The 24,554-nt window shown below is 44.1% G+C and overlaps 1 protein-coding gene across 1 annotated transcript in view; it reads right to left on the bottom strand.

Annotated features, from left to right (window-relative positions):
- The window catches only part of FRRS1L (ferric chelate reductase 1 like), a 36,884-nt gene extending 12,684 nt beyond the window's left edge, over nucleotides 1-24,200 (bottom strand). Inside the window, exons 1-3 of the mRNA XM_003312224.4 lie at nucleotides 23,851-24,200; nucleotides 6,674-6,758; nucleotides 4,092-4,230 (exon numbers count right to left, since the gene is read on the bottom strand). Of these exons, the coding sequence (XP_003312272.2) occupies nucleotides 4,092-4,230; nucleotides 6,674-6,758; nucleotides 23,851-24,088 (462 nt within the window). The 5' untranslated portion in view covers nucleotides 24,089-24,200. The remainder of the gene's footprint in view (nucleotides 1-4,091; nucleotides 4,231-6,673; nucleotides 6,759-23,850) is intronic.
- Between the last annotated feature and the right edge of the window lie 354 nt (nucleotides 24,201-24,554).

Here is a 24,554-nt window from a genome sequence, read left to right as displayed (position 1 = left end):
CTTTACTATCCTTCCTGCTTGTCTACAGGTTTACATTTTTTTCAAAACAAGTTTTAAAAAGTTAAAAGAGTTTGGTCAGGTGTGATGGCTCACGCCTATAATCCCAGCACTGTGGAAAGCTGAGGCAGACCACTTGAGGTCAGGAGTTCAAGACCAGCCTGGCCAACATGGTGAAACCTCGTCTCTACTTAAAATACAAAAATTAGCTAGGTGTGGTGGCAGGTGCCTGTAATCCCAGCTACTTGGGAGGCTGAAGCAGGAGAGTCGCTTGAACCTGAGAGGTGGAGGCTGCAGTGAGCCGAAATAGTGCCACTGAACTCCAAGCCTGGGCAATACAGTGAGACTCCACCACAAAAAAATAAAAAGTTACAAAAAAAAGTGTTCATCAGTTGTAATGCATGTACCATCCTGTGCAGGATGTTGATAATGGGGGAGGCTCCCCAGGGGGTATATGGGAAATCTGTACCTTCGGCTCCATTTCACTGTGAACCTAAAACTGCTGTAAAACGTAAAGTCTAATTAAAACACACACACACACGCACACAATAATGCACCTTTTTTTTTTTTCCTGACAGAGTCTCACTGTTGCTCAGGCTGGAGTGCAGTGGCGCGATCTCGGCTCACTGCAACCTCCGCCTCCCGGGTTCAAGCAATTCTCCTGCCTCAGCCTCCCGAGTGGCTGGGACTACAGGCACCCGCCACCATGCCCAGCTAATTTTTGTATTTTTAGTAGAGACAGGGCTTCACTATGTTGGCCAGGCTGGTCTCAAACTCCTGACCTCAGGTGATCCGCCTGCCTCGGCCTCCCAAAGTTCTGGGATTGTGAGCCACTGCGCCCGGCTAATAATGTACCATTTTTAAAAAGGTAAACGCTTTTAAAAAGGGGTTCCATTTTGTTTTTCCTATACATTAGGTTCTCAAAAAAAATTAATCTGTGCTTTTTCTTGGAATAATACAAGAAAAAAAGAGACCTCTACTTTCACAGATAATATGACAGTAGACACTTTATAGGCCTTTAGATACCAAAATATCAAACAAAATTTGAATGCTCCTCACTCTGCCTCACTCTCCTAATCTTAACAGCCCTACCACGAGTGCAAATGCATTTAGGACAGGAAGTGGTCACTTTCAATGCAAGCCAGCTTCTGGGTGTGGCATGCCCTGCTGTTTCTCCTGCTGCCTCTAGGGCAGGAGATAAGTAGACTAATATCTATCCATGCAGTCTTACCAGTGGTACCCATTGTCTTACTACTTGGACTGGAACTCATTGAAGGCTATTCTCCTGGTGACCTCTCCAAGAATAAAGCCACCAGACCAGCCACTGCTTAGACTGCTTACCAGTCTTTTCCTACGACACACCTACAACCCATATATCCAATCCACTTGCAAATCCTGTCAGTCAGTGCTACTTTTTTTTTTTTTTTTTTTTGAGACAGTCTCGCTCTGTTGCTCAGGGTGGAGTGCAATGGCGCCATCTCAGCTCACTGCAACCTCTGCCTCCCAAGCAATTCTCGTGCCTCTGCCTTCTGAGTAGCTGGGATTACAGGCACCTGCCACCATACCTGGCTAAGTTTTGTGTTTTTAGTAGAGACAGGGTTTCACCATGTTGGCCAGGCTGGTCTCGAACTCTCGACCTCAAGCAATCCACCTGCTTCAGCCTCCCAAAGTGCTGGGATTACAGGTGTGAGCCACCATGCCCAGCCAGTTAGTGCTATTTTCTTTTTCTTTTTCTTTTTTTTGAGATGGAGTTTCATTCTTGTTGCCCAGGCTGGAGTACAATGGCATGATCTCAGATCACTGCAACCTCCGCCTCCTGGGTTCAAGCGATTCTCCCGCCTCAGCCTCTCCAGTAGCTGGGATTACAGGCGCCCGCCACCACACCCAGATAATTTTTTGTATTTTTAGTAGAGACGGGGTTTCACTATGTTGGCCAGGCTGTTCTCGAACTCCTGACCTCAGGCGATCCACCTGCCTTGGCCTCAGTTAGTGCTACTTTCAAAACATTCAAAATCTGAGCCCTCAGCACTGTCACTGCTGGAACTTTGGTCTGAGCCGCCCTCCTCTCTCCCCTGTAGCCCTACACAAGCCTCAGAATAGGCCAGGTGAAGAGAAGGGCGGGGTGCTCTAGGCAGAAACAGCAACAAGGGCAAAAGCACAGAGGACTGAGAAAGTCTGATAGTTTGGGAACAAGCCTGGCCCAGTGAAGTGGCAAAGAATGGGGCTCCAGAGGAAAGAGAGAAAAACGCAGCAAGGCACAGGGAAGAGCAGGGGCCAGTGATGACAGCTGCCTGTGCACCTGAGGCCCCGCCTGTGCCTGGCCACAGTCCTGTCTGAGGTCCAGAGGTTTTCTTGCCCCTGGGTACAGAGGAAGATAAAATTGTTGAAACAAATTCTTAACTTCCCTGATGTAATCCATCATGCCTTTTATAATGAAGCCTCCACAAAAATTCAAAAAGAGGCCAGGCACGGAAGTGCCTGTAATCCCGGCAATTTGGGAGGCTGAGGTGGGCAGATTGCTTGAGGCCAGGAGTTCGAGACCAGCCTGGCCAACGTGCGAAACCCCATCTCTACTAAAATTACAAAAATTAGCTGGGTGTTTTTTGTATTACAGGTGGGATTACAGGTGTAATCCCAGCTATGGTGGGAGCCCGAGGCAGAAAAATCACTTGAACCCAGGAGGCAAAGGTTGCAGTGAGCCGACATCATGCCATTGCACTCTAGCCTGGGCAACAGAGCAAGACTCTGTCTAAAAAATAAAAAAAAAAACAAAAGGACAGGGTTCACATGAGCTTCTGGATTGCTGAACAGGTGGAGGTGCCTGAAGGGTGGCACACCCAACAGGGTGTTGAAGCTCCTCACTCCCTTCCCCATGCCTTCCCCTAAGTGTCTCTTCCATCTAACTGTTCATCTGTATCCTTCAAAATAGCCTTCATAATAAATGAGTAAAGTAGGCGGGGTACGGTGGCTCATGCCTGTAATCCCAGGACTCTGAGAGGTCGAGGTGGGTGGATCACCTGAGGTCAGGAGTTTGAGAACAGCCTGGCCAACATGGTGAAACCTCGTCTCTACTAAAAATACAAAAAATTAGCAGGGCGTGGTGGCAGGTGCCCGTAATCCCAGCTACTTGGGATGCTGAGGCAGGAGAATCGCTTGAACCTGGGAGCTGCAGGCTGCAATGAGCCAAGGTCACACCATTGCACTCCAGCCTAGGCAACAAGAGCGAAACTCTATCTCAATAAACAAACAAACAAACAAACAAATAAATAAATTAAATAAATAAATAAATGAGTAAAGTGTTTCCCTGAGTTCTGTGAGCCACTCCAGGAGATTAACTGAACAGAAGGGGGTGGTGGCACCCCAGATTTATAGCTGGCTGGTCAGAAATACAGGTCACAACCTGGGGCTTGTGATGGGTGTCTGAAATGGGGGCAGTCTTGTGGTTTTGAACCCCTAACCTGTGGGATCTAATGCTATCTCCAGGTAGGTAGTGTCAGAAACAAAGTGAATTAGAGGACACCCAGCTGTCCACTGGAGAAATGCTTGGGGTGTGGGGGAACACTCCCACACATCTGGTCACAGAAGTATTCTTTCTGTAGTGAGAATATGAGTAGAGACGGAAAAAAGTTGTTTTTCCCTCTTATAAGTGGTTCTTTCACTTCTGCCTCTGCCATGAAAAAAATATGCCTTGGATGACTAGTGAAAACACAGAGAAAACCTGAATCCAACTCATGGACTGGCGTCAAGTCCAGATGAAACCCACCTAAAATGAGCTGCACCCCAGTCAATCCATGAACATGTGAGCAAGCAATAAATGCTCACTGTTATAAGCCATATAAGGCTTATAACATGGGGGCCTCTTCTTGCAGCCTTACTGTGGAAACAGCTGATGAATAGAGGTGCCACAAGACAGCTTGGATTCTGATAGCCAACCCTTTCATTTAAGCTAGCCTGAATTTTTTTTAACTTGCAATCAGAGAGCCATAACTAATTTGATCATTATACTGCTTTGATCAATTAACTTGCTTCTAAAATCAAAATAGCACAGCCAACTAAAGAGAAAAAATCAGCTTCTATCATGTTTTGCATCTTACCATTTTCTTGTCTGAAGAGAATCCAACTGCTACCCAACCATCTGTGTCTGCACTCAGCTCAAATTCTACATCAGCCCCTATCATCCGGTAGCTGAGGAAATAGTCACAGGTCTCTGCATTACAGCCTGGTTTGCCATATCTAGAAGAGATATCGAAAGAGACATTACTGCTTCTACTTACACAAAAGACATTAAGAGAGCATCTACCATGTATCATGTGGGATGCTAAGCAATATTATTAAACACATTGGATTTTTGCTACCTGGAATCTTAAAAACACAGTTTCACTCTCTTAGGAGGAACCTTGGAGATGATCTGCCCCACTTTGTACACAAAAACTGCAATCCTGAGATGGGAAGGGGCTTGCCCGAGGTTGTACAGTGAAGTCAGCGGTTGCAACAGGACCTGAATCTGGGTATCTAAACTCCCAGCCAGTGTTCTCTACATTATATTAATATTAGAGTCTTTTACATGTTAGTTACTACTGAATTATTTCTGAATCCCTTTTAATGGAAAAAGATTCTCCAAGTTAACCATTTAAATTGTTTCTGTTAATGAAATGTATACCAACTCTTTTTAACTTACACATTTTCGTATAATCAAACTAACACAAATTTACAAATTCAATATAAATTAAACTAATAAACCAGGAACATTGAAATTCACAGCACTCATGCAACAGATAATGGGGCTTTACTGAAAGTAAATTTCTGCTTATGTGCATGTGGTATCTGATTAGATCGTGCAGGGTCTTTGGAGTTGAGAGCATGTTCTTACTACTCTCTATAGCATGATGGCTCAACTCTTCACTTTTATCTGTTTGAACTGCTGCAAAATCCTTATTTATGCGATACACCAAATGAATACCCCCATCTGGTACTCATGGACCATGAATGAATGCAATATTTATTTATAAATTTTTTTCTTTTTTTTTTTGAGACAGTCTCACTCTGTTGCCCAAGCTGGAGTGCAATGGCGGGATCTTGGCTCACTGCAACCTCCACCTCTTGGGTTCAAGCAATTCTCCTGCCTCAGCCTCCCAAGTAGTTGGGACTACAGGCGTGGGTCACCACACCTGGCTAATTTTTGTATTTTTAGTAGAGACGGGGTTTCACCATGTTGGCCAGGCTGATCTTGAACTCCTGACCTCAGGTGATCCACCCACCTCAGCCTCCCAAAGTGCTGGGATTACAGTCAAGCCACTGTGCTTGGCCTTATTTATAAAATTTGCCTTTGTTCTGTTGGGCTACTTGCTGCTAATATAATTACAAATTCAGACCCTAAAACATACAACAATATAAGGTGATTATCCAGATAGTGAGATTATGCAGACATTCATGTTTTTTTGAGAGCACCACTGAAATAAAAACACAAATTTAAATTTTCTTACAGAGGACTTGTGGATCCTTTCAGAACTGGCAAGCCCTGGTTTGAGGAACACTGTATTACACCATTTGCAGAATGGTAGAAAGTTGAAGCAGTGGGTGGGACAATATATGTGCAGATGGAAGGTATCTAAAGGAACAGGGCACAGGGGTGCTAAGTGTTGAGGAGGGTACAGAAATGTACTACTATGCTGGCAGAAATACCTGAGCAGTCAGGAAGAGATATAATAGGATCAAGGCAACAGGGCACTGGGGTGAAAAAGATGAAAAGGAGCAAGGGAAGTTAAAAAAAGGAGTAAATGGACAAGAAAACAAGTCACTGTGAAGCCAGTAGAGTACTAAAATTCCCTCCCTTCTCAAAATATCCCCCAATCACCAGGTTTATACATTGCTGACCATCTTCCTCAATAAGAACATTTTTGGCTATTTTTATTCATTCCTTAGAAGTGGCCTTGTAATCCAAAGAAAGCTCAAAGCCCCTGTATTCAATTTTTCCTTCTTAGACCTTAAGTACTGAACAACAGCAAAATCAGAACCTTCAGTACAATGACCATCAAAACTTTGCCCCTGACCATCAAATGATTCAGGGGCAATTTGTTTTGGGAAGTAAAGGGTTCAAAGGAGGAGGCTTTCCCAAAGAAGCTGAGCTGTCTAGATGGGAGGCCCATTGTCCACATGACTGTTTTCTAGCCCAGCCCGTCATGTCGTGATACTACTAATAATCATGTAGAGACTCACCATGCCTGAGATAACAAGCTAGCAACAATGAATGCTTAATGACTAGTTAGAATCATACAGATATCCATAGGTCAGGACTATTTATTAAAAAAGGAATTGGGTACTAAACATGTCTATCATTGCCTGTCCTGCCCACAGCCCCTGCTGAATAAGCACAGACACGTTGTGTGTCACATGAGTCTTCTGCATATCAGCAATTGGTGAGTAGGAGACACCTGGAGCAATGGTGGTACAGCTAGAAAAGAACCATGGAAGAATGGTCCCAGGCCCAGGACATACTAAAGTTAAAAGGCCTTTAAGACTGAAAAGCGGGATGGCCATTACGAAACTTCATAACCCTGCTGAGGTGATCAAGGAGCTCAGGCCCCCTGATTAGAAGGAACTGCATGCAATTTAAATACTACCCTGAGAAGTAAATCAGTCTTAGCCTTAAAGTTATCCAACCTGCGGTTCCACCAACCTAAAGCATCCCTTAGTTTTTCCACAGTCGTCCACTTTGATTTTGGCAAATGGATCCACAGGAGGAGCAGTAGGGAAGGGGTAACCTGGGCAGTGAGAATAAAGAAGGGTTAGAAAATCCAGTAACAACTGTTCCAATGAGAATTTTTAAAAATGCGTTGACTGTTTTTTCTCACACATATCGAGAAATGGTTGGGGACTCAGAAAATGGCTTTGATGAAGGCTAATCATCCCCTTCATGGGGGAGGGTGTAGGACACACACCTTTGGACCTAATCTTGCATGTGAACTGAGAGTAGGTGTGTCCTTTTCTCACTTTACAGGAGAGGAACCTGGGGCACTGAGAGAGGTACAATTTCATATAACCACGGGCTTACCGCTGTCCCCTGGGAGTTTGAGAGTCACACGTTTAATACAATATACATGCTCTAAGAGAAAAAAGTTAACAGTGATACATTTATATACTTGATAGTGGGGTTTTTCCATTTATATACTTGATAACAGGATTTTTCCATTCCATTTTCAACTTTCATTTTGCGTTAAGCTGTAGGTAACATTTTCTTATGTCACTAAATTCTTTGTTTTTGTTTTTTGTTGTTTTTGAGACAGAGTCTCCCTCTGTTGCCCAGGTTGGAGTGCAGTGGTGCGATCCTGGCTCACTGCAACCTCTGTCTCCTAGGTTCAAGGGATTCTCTTGTCCCAGCCTCCCAAGTAGCTGGGATTACAGGCGCCGGCCATCACACCCGGCTAATTTTTGTATTTTTAGTAGAGACAGGGTTTCACCATATTGCCTAGGCTGGTATCGAATTCCTGACCTCAAGTGATCCACCCTCCTCAGCCTCCCAAAGTGCTAGGGTTACAGGTGTAAGCCACCGCACCCAACTTGTCGCTAAATTCTTTAAACACATAATTTCTAACAGTTGTCTATCTTTCTTATAAGATTACTTACCACCATAATTCATCAAACCATACATTGAAGGGTAAGGCTGCATTATGCCTCCACTTTGTGAGAAAAATCTTTTCTCCTAGGCTGTTTACTCCACTTACACAGGAATCATGTGAGACTTATCTTGTATTCTCTGCCCAGCATAGTGCTTGGCACTGGACACTGAATAAAAGATTGTCAAATGAATAAATAAAATCACCCACAGACATTAGGAAATGTAAATCAGTACGAACTTTTAAAAATCATTCTATTTTATGAGTTTTTTTCTTGTTATTTTTAAGTTTTTTCTTTGGGATTTGTAATGCTACTTTTTTTAAAGTGAGGCTTTGCTAATTTTGTCCATTAGATTTATCATACTTTAAAAAAGCCACCAGGTCACACTTTTCTGGCACACCTCTGTGCACTCTGAATCGTCCATTTTTACTATCCTGGACCTTGATCACATGATAAAGTACAATCCTAACTTTTTACCACCGAAGTAGTTGGATCAAATGCATTACTTTTTCTAGTTTTATGCTTATTTTATGCTAAGTCCTATATCTGCTTCAGTACTAGAGACCAGGGATCCCCAATCCCTGGGCCACTAACCAGTACCAGTCCATGGCCTATTAGGAACTAAGCCGTACAGCAGGAGGTGAGTGGCAGGCAAGCAAACGAAGCTTCACCTGTATTTACAGCCACTCCCCATGGCTTGCATAACTGCCTGAGCTCCACCTCCTCTTAGATCAGCAGTGGCATTAGATTCTCATAGGAGTGCAGTCCCTATTGTGAACTGCATATGTGAAGGATGTAGGTTGTACGCTCCTTATGAGAATCTAATGCCTGATGATCTGTCACTGTCTCCCATCACCCCCAAATGGGACCTTCTAGTTGCAGGAAAACAAGCTCAGGGCTCCCACTGATTCTACATTATGGTGAGTCGTATAATTATTTCATTATATATTACAATGTCATAATAATAGAAATAAAGTGCGCAATAAATGTAATGTACTTGAATCACCCCAAAACCTTCCCCTTGACCCAGTCCATGGAAAAATCGTCTTCCACTAAACCAGTCCCTGGTATCAAAAAGGCTGGGGTTCACTGCTATAGACTGAGTCCTGACTTGAATGAGTTTTGTTTTTTTCTGAATAGTTATTGAGCCACTACAAACTACTGTATGTTAAGCAGCTTCATATACCTTCTTCCTGTTACTTCTCACTACAGTCCTGAGGCCATTTGTCTCAGAATATTTATCCAGGAATTCAATGATTGTTCACTTACATGTTTTTGAAATTCTATAGTTCACTGACAAAGACAATCTCTTTTAATGTTGCATCTGACTCAGGTTCCCCATCTTCTTCCATTTTCAAACATATCATCCTCACTACTTCCTGGCATCTAGAATAATACGTTAGCATACAGCAGATTTCCAGCTCAATAAATACCAGCTATTATTACTACTGGATTATTATCACTATTTTTTTTTTTTTTTTGAGACAGAGCCTTGCTCTGTTGCCCAGGCTGGAGTGCAGTGGCACGATCTCAGCTCACTGCAACCTCCGCCTCTTGGGTTCAAGCAATTCTCCTGCCTCAGCCTCCTGAGTAGCTGGGATTACAGGCACCCACGACCACGCCTGGCTAATTTTTGTATTTTTCGTAGAGACAGGGTTTCACCATGTTGGTCAGGCTGGTCTCGAACTGCTGACCTCGTGATCCACCTGCCTCAGCCTCCCAAAGTGCTGGGATTACAGGCATGAGCCACTGCGCCTGGCCCTATTAAATTTTGTAAACTGGCCTGAGAAGTAATAACCATTGGGTACGATTGTCTCTTTAAGAACAACAAGTTTCAGCTGGGCATGGTGGCTCACACCTGTAATCCCAGCACTTTGGGAGGCCAAGGTGGGCAGATCATGAGGTCAGGAGATCGAGACCATCCTGGCTAACACAGTGAAACCCGTCTCTACTAAAAAATACAAAAAATTAGCTGGGCGTGGTGGTGGGCGCCTGTAGTCCCAGCTACTCAGGAGGCTGAGGCAGGAGAATGGCAGGAACCCGGGAGGTGGAGCTTGCAGTGAGCCAAGATCGCGCCACTGCACTCCAGCCTGGGTGACAGAGAGAGACTCCGTCTCAAAAAAAAAAAAGAACAACAGGTTTCTAAACTCCAAATGAAAGCAAATTTTGGAACAAAGCTTGCTCATAAATGTTCTGAACTAGTTTATTCATGTTGGCAAATGGCTTCTCAGGACTTTTCTAGCACTAATTTTCTATTATCATATATGCTTCTAAAACTTGTAATAGGAACTTGTGTTCTGTCAAATGCACTTGGACATGCCTTTAATAACATTTTCCTCTTATATTGCAAACTGTTGAAAAATAAAGAATTTGGCCTTTGTCCCCGGTTTCTGGGAGACAAACTCTAAATCTTTGGAATTTCCCAAGTAATGGGAGTGTTTTTGTTCTTCATGAGCCCCTTGGATTACACCTGAGTTTATGCCAAGCAACGGGATGACTAAGAATAGAGGCTGGTCACTGGAAAAACCATGTAATTAGAAGGTTGGGGCTTTGTGCTAGACCTACCTCTAGGGAGGGTTGTGGGGCTGGAGATTGAGTTTAACCATGTGGCCAATGATTAAATCAATCATGCTAACATAGTGAGACCCCAATAAAAACTCTGGACACTGAGGCCCAGTGCAGCTTCCTAGTTGAACACATCGATGTGCTGGGAGGGCAATGTGATAATCCCACGAGGAGAAGGCATGGAAACTCTGCCTTTGGGAGCCTCTCAGACCTCACCCTATGTGTCTTTTCATTGACAGTTCCTGAGTTGTATCCTTTATAATAAAACTGTCATAGTAAAAATAGCACTTTTTTTCCCCTGAGTTCTGTGAAACATTCTAGCAAATAGAAGCTGAAGTGGGAAGCTTCTTCTATCTTGTGGGAAGACCCCACATTTATAGCCAGTTGGTCTGAAGTGTGGACAATCTTATTGTGAACTGTGCCCTTTCACTTGTGGGATCTGCACTAACTCTGGGTCATTAGTGTAGGAACTGAATTGCAGTACACCAGTCGGGAGTTGATATTGGAATATAAGCAGAGCAGAATTAGATTTTTTTCCTGAAATTAAATGATCTCTATTTGATATAAAATAAGTTTGGACCATGTGCCAATATTTAAGCTCTTGTCTCTCAGCTACAACCCAGCCTTCTATAGGCTGAGTACTCTGCAAACCATTTCTCCTTTGCCAGGTGCTTAGACTCTGCCAATAGCAAGCATTAGAGGAAGGCAGGAGGAGGGAAAGAGGACTGTTCCTTCCTGTGTGATTGCTGTTCCAATAAGCAAGTTCTCAGCAACTCTACTTCATCCTGGCAGTTGGTCTGAGTTCCCAGCTCGGTGCTAGGCTCCCAGAACCAACCTCATCCCATGCTGCTCCAAGGCATCAGCAGCAGCTGAGCACAGCCTCATTCTCAAAGGATGGGTCACAGCTCTGCGAGGTCCTGGTCTGGGACCTTTTTATAATCTCAAGCCCTTCTCTTTGCAACTCCAGCCCCAAGGATGGTAACTTTCCTGAAGTTATTTTCTGTATGCTATCTTGGTACTCCCTTTTTGCTTCTCCAGTCCCGCAACTTCTTACTTAGACAATTCCCTGGGCTGGTCTTTTGTTTAAACAGCTAGTATGATTTCTATCTTTCTTACTGGAACTTGATTGATGCAGACTAAATGGATTAACCTTTCAATACTGATACAATGTGTTTGCCAAAACTGTAGCTTATTAGTACTTATCTGAAGGCTAGAAAATAAAGACATTCAATAGGATCTATGTTTTACATGCATTAGACAATTCTAATGGGAAAGTATTTTAATTGTACAATTCTAAGTACCCTAGGTACACAGAATTAAATTGGTATTTCTTGATTTATGGAACACTCATTATCAGTCTATACAAAGCCAATCTTAGATTTTTCCACCAATCCATCACTAACTCCATTTTCTTCCCCACCTTAGACACTAGGTCCAGCATATTTCATGCATAACCTTCTCCCAAGGATGGAAGTTTTAACAAAAAATGAACACTCTGACACATACGTCTTAGAAAAGCAATATTTTACTATGATAAACTGAAAGGACACATTAGCGATAATGGATAACAGACAATTTGGTGGTGGGGTAAGGTTCTCATCTCAGTCCATTCCATGTAGCATGGAATTCTGCCTGTCCAGGGTAAAGTCCTGCCAGGTTGCAAAAAGTTTTTCATATTCCCAAGATTATCATCCTGAAACTCTTGCATGATTACCTTACACGATAATTACCAAACTGCCTTCAGCAGATCCTGGATCTAAGGTTCAGGTTCCAGGCACAATTTCTCACTCTGCCAACAGCACCCCTTGCCATACTGCCCATAGCTCCACTGCATTAGCCTGTTCATGGCCAGGCACAAAGCCTGGAAATGCCCAAACAGAGCTGACCAGTGAGGGCCCACTGCAACTTACCATTCACCTCTATGTTTATTTTTACATAGGTGTGCTCTTAATATATCACTTGTGTATGTTTTAATTTGCATAAATGACACTGTGCAGTACATCTCATTCTGTTTATTATTTCCCTTTGGAAATCTATCCACATATGTAAGACTGAATATTATTCAGTCATAAAAAATGAAGTACTGATACATGTTACAACATGGATGTACCTTGATTATATAATCTCATTTACATGAAATGTCTAGGATAAGGCTGGGCACGGTGGCTCATGCCTGTAATCCCAGCACTTTAGGAGGCTGAGGCAGGCAGATCACTTGAGGTCAGGAGTTTGAGACCAGCCTGGCCAACATGGCGAAACCCTGTTTCTACTAAAAATACAAAAAAAAAAGCACACCTGTAGTCCTAGCTACTCAAGAGGCTGACACAGGAGAATTGCTTGAACCTGGGAGGTGGAGGTTGCAGTGAGCTAAAATTGCACCACTGCACTCCAGCCTGGGCGACAGAGCAAGGCTCCATCTCAAAAAAAAAAAAAAAAAAAAAAAAAAGGTCCAGGATACACAAATATTGAATCAGAAAGATTCGTGGTTGTCTCGAACTGGGGTGGGGAGGAGGGAGATGAGGGACTGCAGAGTAGTAGCTAAAGGTATAGGATTTCTTTTGGGGATGATGCACATGTTCTAAAATTGATTGTGGTGACAGATGCACAACCCTGTGAATATACTAAAACCCACTGCATTGCACATTTTAATTGGGTGAATTGCATGGTATGTGAATTATACCTCAATAAAACTGTTGCAGAAAAAAAATGGATGTCTTGCATCCCATTCCCTCCCTTCACATAACCCAGTTCTGACTCCAGTGTCATGTACATGATTCATGGAATCAAAATTGTATCCAGAACTCAGGATTCCAGGTAATAATCTAGCCTCTGCATCAGGGGCCGGCACACTAGAGAGTCTGGGATAGATGCAGAGGGAGTTCATTCACCATATTTGTCAAATTTCTCCTTTTTAATTTCATACACAGTTTATCTGTATTTTCACTCTTTCCCTTGATTGGTCATGCCAGAAATTTGTGTATCTTATGAGAGTTTTCAAAACAATCCACATTCAGTTTGGGTCATCACCTCATTTTCACATGTATTTTCCATTTCATTTATTCCCACCCAGATCTGTTATTTCCTGCCTTTTTCTTTCCATTTTTAATTGAATGCTTAGCTTACTTTCTTTTTTTTTGAGATGGAGTCTCACTCTGTTGCCCAGGCTGGAGTGCAGTGGCACGATCTCGCCTCACTGCAACCTCCGCCTCCCGGGTTCAAGCGATTCTCCTGCCTCAGCCTCCCGAGTAGCTGGAACTACAGGGGTGGACCACCACGCCCAGCTAATTTTTTTGTACTTTTAGTAGAGACGGGGTTTCACCGTGTTAGCCAGGATGGTCTCAATCTCCTGACCTCGTGATCCGCCCGCCTCGGCCTCCCAAAGTGCTGGGATTACAGGCATGAGCCACTGCACCTGGACGTTTTTTTTTTTTTTTTTTTTGAGACAGGGTCTTGCTGTCTCACCCAGGCTGGAGTGCACTGGCGCGATGACTGTAACCTCCGCTTCCCCGGCTCAGGTGATCCTCCTACCCCACCCCGGGACTACAGGCATCAGCCACCACACCCAGCTACTTTTTTTTAATTTTTTGTAGAGACAGGGTTTTGCCATGTTGACCAGGCTGCTCTCCAACTCCCAGGCTCAAGCTATCCGCCCCTCTCGGCCTTCCAAAGTGCTGAGATTACAGTTGTAAGCCACCACGCCCAGCGTCTAATCTTTCTTATTTTCTGATAAATGTATTCATAACTATAAATTTCCCTCTAAGCTCTCTTTTAGATTCACGCCAGATATTTTGACATGCAGCGCTTTGATGGTCATACGCATATCTTAATTTTCTTTATGATTTTTCTCCTTAACATATAGGTTAATATTGTTTTTATTTACAGACATAGGTGATTTTTTCCCCTAAACTTTTGTTAATTTCAAATCTTACAGCATTGTAATCAGAAGACATCTGTATGAGGTAGACTGTTTTGTAATTTGTTGACTTTCTTATATTCTGGTATATGGCTGATTTTAGTGGATCTTATGTGCTCAAAAAGAGTATGATTCTGTATTTGTGGATTTTACATATCTATTTAATTGAACTTATCATTCATATAATTGAAACTATCTATATATTTTATTTTTATTTTTTGGAGACAGGGCCTCACGGTGTCACCCAGGCTAGAGTGCAGTGGCACAATCATGGCTCATTGCAGCCTCAAATTCCTGGACTCAAGCCATCCTCCTGCCTCAGCACCCTGAGCAGATGGGACCACAGGCAGGTGCCACCATGCCTGGCTAATTTTTTAATTTTTTCGTAGGGAATATGTTGCCCAGGCTGGTCTCAAACTCCTGGTCTCAAAGCTATCCTCCTGCCTTGGTCTCCCTATATCTTTTATTTTAAAAATGTGTTTGATTTTTCAATACCAAGGGTGGTATGTCCAATTACAAATGTTGGTTTATATTTTGCTGTACACCATTTCCATCAGTTACTGCTTTTATTTGGATACTATACTGTTACAGGTAAACATTCCTGATTAGTTTCTTCTATCGATATATGACATAATTTGCTCCTTATGTTTTATCTTCTATATTTTGTCCGATGTTACTGTCATCTTGGTTTTCTTATGGTTCATCTTTGCCTAAAATATCATTTTCCATTCCTTCAGAAATATTTTGTATAGTACTTATGCATATGTACGTGATCAAAACTCTTCTGTAATGTTCCTTTCTCATTGTGTCCTTGTCTGGTTTTGCTAATAAGGTTATGTTATCCTCATAAACAAGCTGGAAACTATTCCTTCTTTGAGGGTCCTTTGAAATAATGTGTTTAAGGTTAGCATCAGCTGTCAGTTGAGTGTCTGGTAGAACTGAGCCTGGAGCTTTCTTGGTTGGAAGATTTTTTTAACTGATTCAATTTCTTTGATGGGTAAAAAATTTTTCAGTTTTTCTAATTTTTCTTGAGTCAGTTTTTGGTAAGTTGCATTTTTTTTCTAGGAATTTGTCCACTTAAATTTTCCAGTGTATTGGCATAAAACTGTTCCTTGTATTTCTTATTAGCTTATCTGCTTTCATTTTTAGTAAGCTCTAATTCACATACCGTAAAATTCACCTTTTTCAAGTATACAGATCAGTGTTTTTTAATATATTCATAAGGTTATGCAACCATCACCACTATCTAATTCACAAACACTTCCATGATTCCAAGAAGAACCCCTGTACCTGTTAGCAGTCACTCCCAATTCCCCCTCCTCTCAGCCCCTGGCAACCACGAATCCACTTTCTACCTCTATGGATTTGCTTATTCTGGACATTTTATATCAATGGAATCATACAACATGTGGTCTTTTGTGTCTGACTTCCTTCACTTAGCATAATATTTTCAAGGTTCATTACATGGTAGCATGTATCGGAACTTCACTCCTTTTTCTGGCTAAATAATATTCCATTGTATGGATCAACCACATGTGTATATCCATTCATCAGTTTGATAGACATTTGGGTTGTTTCCACTTTTTGGCTATTACAAATGCTGCTGCTATGGACAAGTTTTTGTGTGAACATATGTTTCCAATTCCCTTGGAGGAGAAATGCTGCATCATATGGTAATTCTGTGTTTAACTTTTTGAGAAACTGCCAAACTATTTTCCAAAGTAGCTGCACCATTTCACATCCTTACCAACAATGTATGAGAGGTCCAATTTCTTCACATCCTTGCCAGGACTTGTTATTTTCCTTTTAAAAAAATCAACCATCCTAGTGGGTGTGAAATGGTATCTCTTTATGATTTGGATTTGCATTTCCTTAACAGCCCATGGTGTTGGGCATCTTTTCATGAGCTTGTTGGCAATTTGTATGTCTTCTTTGGAAAAATGTCTTTTTAAAGCTTTTTTCTATTTTTAAATTGGATTATCTTTTTATTAAGTTGTAATAATTACAATTTAATTAGCTTTTTAATCTCTGCTATGTCTAAGGTTCCCCCTTTGTCATTCTTAATATTATTTCTTTTTTTCTTGATTAATTTTGCCAGATGGTTAATTTTATATGTCAATTTGGCTGGCCAAAGTGCCCAGATATGTGGTTTAAAGAACCTGAATGTTTCTTTAAGCGTGTTTTAGGAGTGGATTAACATTTAAGTGGGTGGGCCGGGCGTGGTGGCTCACACCTGTAATCCCAGCACTCTGGCCAAGGTGGGTGGATCACGAGGTCAGGGGTTCGAGACCAGCCTGACCAACATGGTGAAACCCTGTCTTTACTAAAAATACAAAAATTTGCCAGGCATGGTGGGACCCACCTGTAATCCCAGCTACTTGGGAAGCTGAGGCAGGAGAATCGCTTGAACCTGGGAAGTGTAGTGAGCCAAGATCGCGCCATTGCATTCCAGCCTGGGTGACAGAGCGAGACTCTGTCTCAACAACAACAACAACCAAAAAAACATTTAAGTAGGTGGCCTTTGAGCAAAGTAGATTGCCCTCCATAATGCAAGTTGGCCTCATCCAATCAGTCAAAGGCCTGAAGAGAACAAAAAGAGTGACCTCCACCAACCAGTGTAGCAGCAGATGGCCTTTGGACCTGACTTGCAAACATCAGCTCATCTCTGGGTCTCCAGCCTGCCGACCCAACCTGCAGACTGTGGAACCTGCCAGCCTCCATAATCATGTGAACCAGTTCCTTAAAATAAATCTGTCTACATAGATACATATCCTATTGCCTTTGTTTCTCTGGAGAACCCTGACTATACACTTATCTGTCTTATTAATATTTTCAAAGAATCACTTTAGGCTTTGTGGATCCCCTTTACTGAATATTTGGTTTCTATTTCATTAATTCTGCTATATCTTTATTATTTTGTTATTTGTTTCCTTCTACTATCTTTAGATTTATTCCCTTCTTTCTGTCACTTCACAGTTTTCGGCCTTTCTTCTTTTCTTCTATCAGTTTAAACCCAACAGCCAACTGCCTCCAGGGGTTTCTCCCTGGATATTCCACAAGCAAATCAATTCCAGATGAGTTCCTCCACCTCCCAAAAGCTATCGCTCCTATGTTCCTTATCTTAGTGGATAATCCCACTAGCCACCTACAGTCTCACAATCCTGAAACCTCAGTCCTAAGTTTCTCCCTTTCCCCAACCTGGCACATTTACTCAGCCATCACTTCCTGTTATTCCTTTTATTTATTTATTTTGAGACAGGGTCTCACTCTGTCACCCAGACTGGAGTACAGTGGTATGAACATGGCTCACTGTAGCCTTGACCTCCTAGGCTCAAGTGATCCTCCTGCCTCAGCCTCTCATGTAGCTGGGATCACAGCTGTGTGCCACCACGCCTGGTTAACTTTTTTATCTTTTTGTAGAGATGGGGTATCACTTTGTTGCCCAAGCTGATCTCAAACTCCTGGGCTCCTCTCAAAGTGCTGGGATTACAGGCATGAGCCACCGCACCTGACCACTTCTTGTTATTCCTACCTCAGAAACCAGAGCCTGACTTTTGGCTGTAGTTCTACCTCTTATCTGGTTCTCTGGCTTCTCTCTCACTCCTTCTGCCCTGCTGCCATCTTTCTGAGAAAGAAATCTTTTTTTTTTTTTTTTTTTTTTTAGACAGAGTCTCGCTCTGTCACCCAAGCTGGAGTGCAATGGCATGATCTTGGCTCACTGCAACCTCCGCCTCCCAGGTTCAAGTGGTTCTCCTGCCTCAGCCTCCCGAGTAGCTGGGATTACAGGCACCCGCCATCATGCCCGGCTAATTTTTGTATTTTTGTAGAGACAGGTTTCCCCATGTTGGCCAGGTTGGTCTTGAACTCCTGACCTCAGGTGATCTGCCGCCTCGGATTCCCAACGTGCTGGGATTACAGGCCGCCTCACCCGGCCTGAAGCAGAAATCTAATTCTGTCATCCCACTGCTCCTGACACTACTCCCCAACATTCCATCTCCCCTACACCTACCTGTCCTCCTTAGTCTTGAGACATACGTGTTGAACTACCCAGACACAGCCAGCTTTTCCCTGTTCCCTTCGCTCTGTCCGTTCCCCCATTTTTCATCACTTAAATTGTTTTGGCTTGTTCCTTTCTCTCCATTTTCCATTTTGATGCTATTTTTTTCCCTCTGAAATTAGAACCTGAATGAGACTAAATTAATATTGGCTTGGGGTTTTTTTTTAAAAAGGGTGTATCAATTCTTCTCCTTCCTTTTCTTTCCTTCTTCTGACATGGACTCTATAAGCTCTTTCAGTAAATTCTGTTTTGGAGAACAATTCGAGCCATTTTTTTCTCTCCCTCCTTTCCTCTCTATTATTTTATAATCCCTTCATTTATTCCTGAACCATGAAAGGTGCTTATTTTCTTGGTTGATTTTTTAGGTTCTCAATTGGGCTTTGTGGTTTCCATTCTTGTCTAATTCAAGAAACTATCTGTTCCTTTTTTGCAATCCCTTGAGCCTGTTTTACCACACTCTACTGGGTGGTTAATGGCTTCTGGTTTGCTATTTATTGCTTCTAATTAACGGCTTGGCTCACAGCCTTTAGGTATTAATTTAGTACTTGATTCCTTGAAGTTTAAGTTTTAATTGGCCACAACATTCAGTTTCATCTGAGAACTACTGCATCAGTCTCTTTCCGGACGGCCTCAATTTCTGTTCCTTCTCTTTTCAGGGTCGTATTATGAAGTAAAAGTATCGAGGGGTTTTATAAGGTGTAAAGTTCCACACAGAAGCAAACTCAGCCTTCATGGTGGCACTCCACTGCTTAGGAAACTGTAGTCCCTAACTGTCTACCATATCAGTTCCAAACTCTTCCTCTCAAGTTCACTCACAAAAATACCCAACTCTAGGCCAGACATGGTGGCTCACGCATGTAATTCCAGCACTTTGGGAGGCCAAGGCAGGCAGATCTCTTGAGGTCAGGAGTTCAAGATCAGCCCGGCCAACATGGTGGAACCCTGTCTCTACTAAAAATACAAAAATTAGCCAGGTGTGGTGGCGCACGCCTGTAATCCCAGCTACTTGGGAGGCTGAGGCATGAGTATCATTTGAACCTAGGAGGTGGAGGTTGCAGTGAGCTGAGATTGCACTACTGCACTCCAGCCTGGATGACAGAGCGAGATTCTGTCTCAAAAACAAAAACGAAAAACCAATTCTACCTGTCCAATCCATTTCCTAGTGCAAGTCAACAGGGACCCTCCATTCCAGATGGGCAGGACACCTTCTACCACTTTATCCATTAAGTCCATCAACAAATCCACACAGTTCTCTGCTACTTTCTAGCTGTGTGACTTTAGCTAAAATATTCAAACTTTCTGTGGGTCAGTTTCTTTATCTCTACAGTAGCAATAATAGTAGTATTTAACTCACAGTGTTGCTATAAGGATTAACATTAATATGGACAAGGTACTTTAAAGCGGGGCCTGCTGCGTAGTAAGCACATACTAAGAGTTGCTCTAATTGGTATTATGATCAGGCTAGATTCATGAAGGATACAAAGATAAATTAGATGTAAATTGTTACCCTTAAAGGACTTCCAGATTAGTAGAGTGGTAAGTTATATATCCACATACCGTCCAAGGTAGATGGGGGAAGGATATAGGAAGATGACTAAACTTCTGCCCTTTGCCCCATGTTCTGTCCTTCTTTCTACCTCTCTAGCTCTTTCCCAAGAAAAATTGTGATCAGAACTCAATGGTCAGAAAATCCTTGATTGAGCCACATTTTACAAGTAGTCAGATGACTATGCCTTAAAGATAAGTGACCATAAATGATGTTCTGTCTTTTCCTTCTTAGGCAGGGTATGGCTCCAAGGGTCAGGCAGTTAACATCATCCATGTAGCTGGCTGGGTTAAGACTCAGGGTCTGCTTCTCAAACCTGGCCATCTTAGCAGCAGGGAGAAGCAAGCTTCATTTGGGACTTAACCCTTAGCCAACATCCAACTCAGTTTTGTTTGTTTTTCCCCAAAGAACCCTCAGAAGTGAGCATTTGCCCATAATCAAATGGTAATCTGTTTCACATTCTATCATTGCTCTGAATATATAGACTCTGGGTTAAGAACCTCAAGGGAAAGAAGTATGAGTGGTAGGATTCAAGCACTAAGATCCTATCTGAACTCCTGACCATAGACAGCAAAGAGGGTCACGGCAGACTGTGTGCTGTGGAAGAATATCTTCTGTGGGAGAAGGAGAAAATCAGGGAAGGCTTCCTGAAAGAGGTGACATTTGAGCTGAGACTGTAAGCATGAGTAGCATAGGCTTAGACAGTGGGACCCTCAAAGAATTCTGAACACTAGCATAACTTAAGTTTTTAAAAATGACCATGTTAGGGGGTGATCATTTTCTTGAGACAGCAAATTAGCCAGCATCCTGCCTCTGGATTTGAGGGTTTTGGGCAATCTGGATACTGGGGAAATAGTCTCTGGGTAGGGTAGGTAATGGTCAGTAGGCTCTCTCTCAGTTTCAGTGGATTTCCATTCCCACCTCCACTATTCAAATTCCTTTTTTTCTGATTTTTGAACTCAGTTTCATGGCTATTTGAGACATAAGAAGGGGGTACCCTGCACAGAGGGAACAAGTAGCCTAGTCACTAGAAATGGACAACCTCAAGTGTATTGATAGAATAAGTGAAAGGCATTACCGGCACTTCTTCACTTGCCACGTCCTCCAAGGTCAGTCAGGTTCCCTCCTTCCTTCTCCACTGAATCTGTCCTAGGAGAGTTCCACCCATAACCTCTCATCTCCTGAATCCATCGATAATTTTGAGCCTTCATGCTATCAGGCCACACCTTGGTAGGAAACAGGCTCTTTTCCTTTGCCTTCTGGGACACCCCTCTCTCCTGGTTCTTCTTCCCTCTCTCTGGCAACCCCTCCTCAGCCCCCGCTTTTAAGGCAATGTCACTGTTTATTTCTAAGCGTCTTGGGAAAGTCTCTATTCAGGACCCACAGGGATGAAGCCTAGGCCGAGGGTAATCTAGCAGAGGCACTGCCTCTGATAGCCCCACGCCACTTACATCCCAACTAGCACCCACCAGATGGTGGTAGAATCTGTATGCAAAGAGGAAGTGAAACTGTCAGAGAGAAGAGGGTAGGAGAAGAATGGAGAGTAAAAGCTCAGGGTGAGGGAAGGGGAGATATGGTTGTAAAAGGAAGTTGAGCAAGGGAGGACATTTCAGATAAAGCAGTTGAATATTCATTCAGGGAGCAGGTTGATTTTTTTTTTTTTTTTTTGAGACCGAGTCTCACTCTGTTGTCCAGGATGGAGTGCAATGATACAATCTCAGCTCACTGAAACCTCCCCACCTCCTGGGTTCAAGCAATTCTCCTACCTCAGCCTCCTGAGTAGCTGGGATTACAGGCGTGCACCACCACGCCAGCTAATTTTGTATTTTTAGTAGAGACGGGGTTTCACCATGTTGGCCAGGCTGGTCTCGAACTCCTGACCTCCTGATCCACCCACCTCAGCCTCCCAAAGTGCTGGGATTACAGGCGTGAAGCACCACGCCCGGCCCCATCCCAGACTTTTGAGTGCAATGCCAACAGGTTAGAGGCAGGCTTCAGGAGGGTTAAACCAGTTTTATGTGCAGAATGGTGGGGGCGCGAAGCAGACACACTAGGGATCGGTACAAAGCCCTGCTGCCTGCTATGTGATCACCTCACCTAAATGCCTTCCCTCTTCTGTGTCACTGAAGTCTTTCCTACTTCATGGCTTGACTCTATAAAAGCTGTCCTTGATGGCTGTGGCCCACCTGATGTCCACATTCATAAAACTTTCTGGACTATACAATGAACATATCATTCTCTCCGCAGAGAGACTGAAAGGACGTACAGAATCTGAGCTTATCCTTCATTTGTTAGATGCATGAGCCCAATCAGAATATAAGTTCTCACATACCACATTTAAGTCACCTGGCAGCACTAGGCTGTGTACAGTGTAAAGATACATTAGATGCTTTCAGAAACAGACGGGCTTCGGAATATTTATTCTTTTCCAGAGTGACAGAGTCCGCCACATGGCTCTCCAGCTAGAAGACTACATTTCTTAGTCTCCCTTGAAGCTAGGTCATTGTAACTATGTTTTTGCCAAAGGAATGTGAACAGCAGTAATGTGGGCAGCCAGCCTAAAAGGTAACTACTTGCCCTGAACTTCTCTTTTTCTTTCCCTCAATCTTGAACAAGGACATGCAAGCAACCTGGCTTCTACGGTACCGATGAGGACAAAGCCTCAGGGGGATGGCAGAGCAACAAGATGGAAAGAACCTGGGTCCCTGAATGACCTTGCAGAACAGAGTCATCCCACCAGCCCCAGACCAACCAGACTCTTATCAGAGAGAAAAATAAACTACCTTATTTAAACCACTATATGTTAAAATCTCTAATTCAGCAGTTAAGCCTCTACTTAATACATTTCCCCAAATCCATTCTCTCCATCTTCTTTAATACAATAATTCTGATTTTTGAACTGGGCATATTATGTCTCAGCTAATAGGCTCTATTTTACATCCTCCTTTGTACCTATGTGCAACCATATGATTAAGTTGTGGCCAAAGAAGTATAAAAATTGTTATATGAAACTTCCGAGTAATCCCTTTATAAAGTAGTCAGTGACCTTCTTCCTGCTTCATTTTTCCCACTGTCTAGAATGTGAACATAATGGCTGTAGCTCAAGCAGTTATTTTGAACCATGAAGTTACATGCTAAGAATTGTGAAGAAACAGAAGGGCAGGATCCAGAGACACTGGTGACCAAGGAGCCTCCAGACCAGTTCTGGATTACCTATTTCTAGGTTTCTTTCTGTAAGAGAGAAACTTCTATCTTGTTGAAGCTATTAATCTTTGCTTGTTGTATACAGCTGAACTTAATCCCTAACAACAGACACAACCACTAACAGATATGAGCTCCTGGGACTCAACACTTCAAACCCCAGCTTGATTGTTGGATATCCCTCTTAGCAGAAGAAAAGGAAAGTCACTACTTCCCAAAGTTGCTTAAAGAGGCCAGTTTCCATTCCTTCTGACCACCATCCGCTTGGCTTTTGTGCTCGTTGAAGCAGCTCTACAGGGAGGCCCTTGGCTGACAAACTCCCAGTCTGCGGGCCCAGCAGGCCACAACAATGGTGGCTTGCACTAGGGGACCATAACATATGTGGCGTCATAAAAGAGGAGGGATGGGAGTGGGGAGGCTGATGTGACCCAGCTCTGACGGGTCAGTGAGCAGGAACAGAATGCTACGAGGTGGGCGCTGGTCACTGCAAATTTAGGTCAATACAGACAGGGAGGAAATAAGGCAACCTCTCTCTTTAGGTTGGGGTTTTTCTGCTTCCCCCTAGCTGCCCTGGCCAGGTGGCGGCCTCCTCCCCTATAACCCAACCCCAGGCGGCAAAGGTGGAAGCCAGATCTAAGAACTGGGGGAGCTTAGACTCAGCACCCACCCCTATCCACAGCCTTGCAGAACTTGGATGACCCCTCCCTCTCCCAGCCTCACTCTCCCCATCTGTAAAGCGGGCGGCAGGCATTGACAGCTCTTTGGGCCTTTCCTCCAGGCCGGCGGAGGTCTGGGCACTGCGCTCCCCATCCTGGCCTCGCCTCTGCAAGAGCTGCCTCCACGGACATCTTTTCCTACCCCCTCCCCCTCCCTCGCCCCCTCTCCTCGTTCCCCCGATCCTCGGTCCCCCACACCCGGTCTCCCCTCTCGCAACCCCTCGCCCTCCCGCAGCCTCACCCTCCTCCGACAGGTAGCGCAGGTCGTAGAACTCCCCCGCGAAGGTGCCGTAGGAGGAGTCGTGGCGCGGCACCGCCTCGTCGGCGCCCGTGTCCCCCCGCGCGCGTCCCCGGGGTCCCCGGCCCCCCGGGCCCGCACCGTCGTCCGCGGGGCTGGCTGCGCAGGCGGCGGGCCCCGTCAGTAGCAGCAGGAGCAGCGACGCCCAGACCCCCGGGTGCTGCCGGGGCGGCCGCGCCATCGCTGCGCACAGATCCCGCAGCCAGGCCGCTCGGGCCGCAGCGGGGGCGCCGCGGGCGCGGGCCGGGACTGAGCCTCCTCCGAGGCCACCAGCACGCGCCCGCGCAGCCGCGGAGCCTCCCGCACCCCGCCTCCCTGCCTCGGTCTGCGCATCCTCGCTCCAGCACCGCAGCCTCCCACTTCTTCTTGGAACCCCCTCCTCCCCGCACCGATCTCTCCTTCCTAGCAGCTTCCCTTCTACCGTCCTTCTTTCCATTCTCCCCATCTCCCCGACTTCCCTCCACCCAGGCAGATTTGGCCCTTCTAGCCCCTTGCTACTCCGGAGTGTGGTCCGCGGACCGGCACCATCAGCATCACCTGGAAGCTTGTTAGCATCGCTGAGGCCCCACTCCAGACCCATGAAGCGGGATGCTCATTTCATCAAAATTCCCAGGAGATCCCAATGCACGTTCAATTTATGAAACGCT

The sequence above is a fragment of the Pan troglodytes genome, chromosome 11 (genome assembly GCF_028858775.2).
Source record: "Pan troglodytes isolate AG18354 chromosome 11, NHGRI_mPanTro3-v2.0_pri, whole genome shotgun sequence".
Lineage (NCBI taxonomy): Eukaryota > Metazoa > Chordata > Mammalia > Primates > Hominidae > Pan > Pan troglodytes.
The sequence above is the reverse complement of the archived record's forward strand: the minus strand, read 5'-3'. Positions and strand labels throughout refer to the sequence as shown.